Genomic DNA, 4553 nt, shown 5'->3' with positions numbered 1-4553 from the left:
TGTCTCTTCTTCGTTTTTCCCATGCCTCTTGTGCCTCCCTCAGGCAGAAGACTGAACTGACATAGAGCAACAACACTGTCACTTTATTCTTACCTTATCACCTCTACCAAAACATGTGCTAACTTTAACAAATACAAATCTCTTCGCCACAAGCACAGTGTTTTCCACAATTGCACAAACTTGAATTTCTCATGCAGATTTATTTTACAGGTTTACAAAGGTTGTTATTATGGTTTCTTCTACCTGATGTTGCCGTCGCTCGGGATTGCTACATCTATCACCACTGCCTTCTTCTGTTGTTTGTCGATCAACACGATGTCCGGTTGGTTAGCCTTCACCAGTTTGTCAGTCTGGATCTGGAAGTCCCACAGGATCTTGGCCTTGTCATTCTCAACCCGACCGTGGGACTTCCAGCATACTGTGTGTACTGTACCCATACTCAGCGCAGATGTTCCTGTACACTATGCCATCCACTATGTTATGGCGTCCCATGTACGTACTGTTCCTGCCTGCATCTTACACCCTGCTATTATGTGCTGGACTGTCTCAGGAGCACCTTTGCACAGCCTGCAGCCTTGTACAGCCTTGAACTGAGTGCCTGCTCATGTAATGCCATGATTAGTGCTTCTGTGCTGTCTTTCAATCCAGCCTTTTCCAGCCACTGGTAGGATTTCTTGATATGAGCCACTTCTTCTATCTGTTGGTGGGTACATGCGATGTAGGGGATTGTCCCTCCATGATGGTTCATCCTCCACTGCATTATCGGGTTTCTGCTACCTGAGGTATTCACTTAGCATCATCCTGATGTATTCCTGGATCTTGGTTGTTTCGTCCTGGACAGTGGCTCTGATGCTAACAAGTCCTCGGCCTCCCTCGCTCCGATTGGTGTACAGTCTCAGGGTGCTGGACTTGGGATGAAACCCTCCATACATAGTGAGGAGCTTCCTTGTCTTGCTATCAGTGACCTCTATCTCCTAGTTTGGCCAGCTTATTATACCAGAAGGGTATCTGATGACTGGCAGGGTGTACGTGTTGATGGCTTTGACCACTTTCTTCCCATTCAGCTGACTTTTCAGGATCTGCCTTACTCTGTGTAAGTATTTGCCTGGGGCTGACTTCCTTGCAACCTTCTCATGGTTCCTATTTGCCTGTGGAATCCCAAAGTATTTGTAGCTGCCCTGAACATCTGCAATGCTGCCTTCTGGTAATTCAACCCCCTTATTCTGATCATCTCTGCTCTCTTTGATACCATCCGACCACACTTATCTAATCCGAATGACATTCCGATGTCTTTAGATCCTGGTGATGTGGATCAGTGAGTCGATGTCTCGCTCATTCCTGGTATACAGCTTGATGTCATGATGTCTATGTAGAGGAGGTGAGTGATGGTTGCTCCACATCATTATCCTGTATCTGCAATCAATCACTGAGGGGGTTCAGGCCAATGCAATAATATAGGCTGGCTACAACATAACAAACTGTGAACGAATTGAAGGGGTCTGAATCCTTTCTGAATGCAGTGTAGCTTCACCCTGTGCAGAGGCCCGCAATCCCACTGTAATTTCATCAGAAATTGGATTTTTTAGGTGGCAATAAAATATGCTCGATAGTTAAAACCGGTTTAGAAAACAGAACCTTATTTTGCAGCCAGGCTGCTGCTGTGACTCCAGTCCGGTAGGTGGCGGTGATGTAGCTGCAAACTCGCAGACTAGGTGCCAACAGAAACAAGAAGAAGAAGAAGAAGAAGAAGAAGAAGAAGAAGAAGAAGAAGAAGAAGAAGAAGAAGAAGAAGAAGAAGAAGTAAAACGATTTTGCTGTTTAGTAGCTTTGCCCGAATGTGCCTCCAAATATGTGAAAAATGTGAGGTTTACCGAATTCCGTACACATTATCTCCTGTGACTTCCTTTACCTGCATACCATGGCGGACTATCGGTTTCTGTCGTATTTGGACATGTTGGCCGCAGGGGACTGTCGCTGCTTCTGTGGCTCTTGTTATTGTAGCTAGCGCTACCGTTAGCTAAATTAGCTAACACTGCTGTTTTCGTTCTCCGCGTAACCGATGTTGATTCATTGCTGCGGGGCAGTAGGTCAAACCGCAAAACAAGGTAACTGTGGAGCAAGTTGCAGACACAAACAGCTGACCTGGGCAATGTTTTTGTTACGCTTCTTAACTCATTCGGTAACTGGTCTCATGGCAGTATTTTAGGTAAGGTTCTGGTGCACGGTATGCTAACGTTATTTTGACAGTGAAATTAAACATCAACCGCTGCATGCTTCAGAAGGAGAGACCTCAATTACAATGCAAACATCACTAGCGACAGCAGCATGAAGCTTTAACGTTAACTCGTTGGCGTTAATGCTGTCTAAATATATTGGGATGGAGCAGCAGATAGCAGCCACAGAGATGGCTCTAGTTCATCACAACACATCTGTCTAACTTGTACGCCTGTGAAAGGGAAATCATGTCTTGCAAAGCCGCAACCAAGGACAAGAAGTCGAGCTTCAGCAAGAAGCTGTTCAGGCGCGGCTCCGTGCGCTCCGTGGGCAGTTTCATGAGCAGAGTCCTGAGGACACTGACAGCCTTATCACACTTTGGATCTGAAGTACAAACAGAAGATGATAAAGATGATGGAGGATTCTCTACTTTTAAATCTGGAAGTAAAGATGTACCCATGGATGATGGGGACATGGGGGGTTTCCTGTCTGGAGAGAGAGTTCCTGGAGTGTCGGGTCTCAAAAACCACGGGAATACCTGCTTCATGAATGCAATTCTGCAGTGCCTCAGCAACACTGAACTCTTTGCTGAGTACCTCGTTCTGGAGCACTATAAAGACGAGGAGCTGGATGAGGACAAACCGAAGACAAATGGCGTACTTCTGCAGAAGAAAGGCCCTCTGGCCAAAGGAGAAGTTACGGAGCAACTGTCAGGACTTGTGCGGGCTTTATGGACGTTTGAATACACCCCCCAGCATAGCAGAGACTTCAAGGTAAGAGTGACACCCGTAATTACACGAGGCAAGATACTGTCACAAGTGGACATTAATGGTGACTGCAGTTGTGTTTTTGCAAACAATCAGAGAACTAATCAGGAAATCAAATTACAACATTATAGCAGGCCTGTAAATATTACAAAAAATCCCTCAGTAATATGACAAGTCCCACAGGTGTAAGTGTCAGTTGTGAAGGAGTCCTGAAGAAAAGTTAAATCATCATTGTAAACACTTTATATACAGGATGTGTAAAATCCTTAAACGTTTGTCTAATGTTGTTGTGGGTTCTTTATATGAGAAACATAAAGTGTGAATGTAAAAATGCATGCAAGACATTGTGTTGCAAGTTAATTCATTAGTGCTCTTCCCACTGGTGCACTGTCTGTGGAGAAACGCCTTTGTCATTGCATGTTGAAAATACAATGTTTAGGATCTGCTGCTAATGAAACCTCATGACCAACTCAATTTAAGGTCATTGATGAATAAGTAGTAAAGTAGAGATTGTGACCTAGCATGCATTGTAACCTGTGGGTCACGCTGTTTGTTTGCAGAATGCTGTGTCAAAAAATGCCACGCAGTTTAAAGGGAACGCTCAGCACGATGCTCAAGAGTTTCTGCTGTGGCTGCTGGACAGAGTCCACGAGGACCTCAACACAGTCAACCCCAACAGCAGGCCTCCTATAAAGGTGAGCTTGGAAGAGTGTTTGTTCATTGCTTAGCTATTTTGTCCTTTGCGTCTGGAAAACTGAAAATAGTTATTCCATGTTTTTTAGTATGGTTATTTTGTTACGTTGCATTATATTTCACAGGTGTTTAAATAAATATCTTACAAGTGAGCTGCTTTCACAGTTCAGTTGAACTAGGCTTGCCCTGTCTTGTTTCCTCTTGATTTCATGGGACTCGTCAATAACAACACAGCATGTAAAGGCTGTCTGGCTTTCCCACTAGCTTATGAACCAGGTGTTATTTATGAATTACAAATCTGACTCATAAAACCTGTTTGCGTTTGTCCAGCCCCCCATCGAAGAAGATGACCAAAGCCTAGAAGGGCCTTCTCCCCCACTCTCCGCTGGGTCATTCGTACAAGAGCTGTTTCAGGCCCAGTACAGGTAGGCTTTTTGTCCAGTAGAAGTTCTGTTATGTCCATGTTACCTCTCTGCTATTTTAAGAGATTTCATTTTTCCAAACAGGTCTTCTCTCACCTGCCCACATTGCCAAAAGCAGAGCAATACGTTTGATCCCTTCCTCTGCATCTCCTTACCCATTCCACTACCACACACGCGGTGAGTGCACACCTGAGCTGTGCTATGACTTTCAAATAAAAAAAAAAGTGCAGTATGTTTGTTCTACCTTTATCTAAGCATACGCAGTGTATAGAAGTTCTTCAAAGAGCTGACACCTTTCACTGATTTGTGTGTGTGTGCATATGAGTGCTGACAAGTTCACAAGGACCTGAAACAAATACCAGTTTGTGTGGTCACAGAGGGAGGAATGTAACCTGGTTTAGCAGGGGTGTTGGAGGTGGGGTGTTGGAGGTGGGGTGGGTGGGGTGTTGGAGGTGGG

At 44.7% G+C, this 4553-nt stretch overlaps 1 protein-coding gene across 1 annotated transcript in view; it reads left to right on the top strand.

Moving 5' to 3' along the window:
• The first annotated feature begins 1734 nt into the window (after nt 1–1734).
• Nucleotides 1735–4553, top strand: part of usp31 (ubiquitin specific peptidase 31) — a 17139-nt gene continuing 14320 nt past the window's right edge. The window contains exons 1-4 of the mRNA XM_023413745.2: nt 1735–2987; nt 3542–3676; nt 4005–4099; nt 4181–4273. Of these exons, the coding sequence (XP_023269513.1) occupies nt 2463–2987; nt 3542–3676; nt 4005–4099; nt 4181–4273 (848 nt within the window). The 5' untranslated portion in view covers nt 1735–2462. The remainder of the gene's footprint in view (nt 2988–3541; nt 3677–4004; nt 4100–4180; nt 4274–4553) is intronic.

Source organism: Seriola lalandi, unplaced genomic scaffold, assembly GCF_002814215.2.
Source record: "Seriola lalandi dorsalis isolate HSWRI2012SDOR001 ecotype SW California unplaced genomic scaffold, Sedor1 jcf7180002054519, whole genome shotgun sequence".
Taxonomy (NCBI): Eukaryota; Metazoa; Chordata; class Actinopteri; order Carangiformes; family Carangidae; genus Seriola; species Seriola lalandi.
The sequence above is the reverse complement of the archived record's forward strand: the minus strand, read 5'-3'. Positions and strand labels throughout refer to the sequence as shown.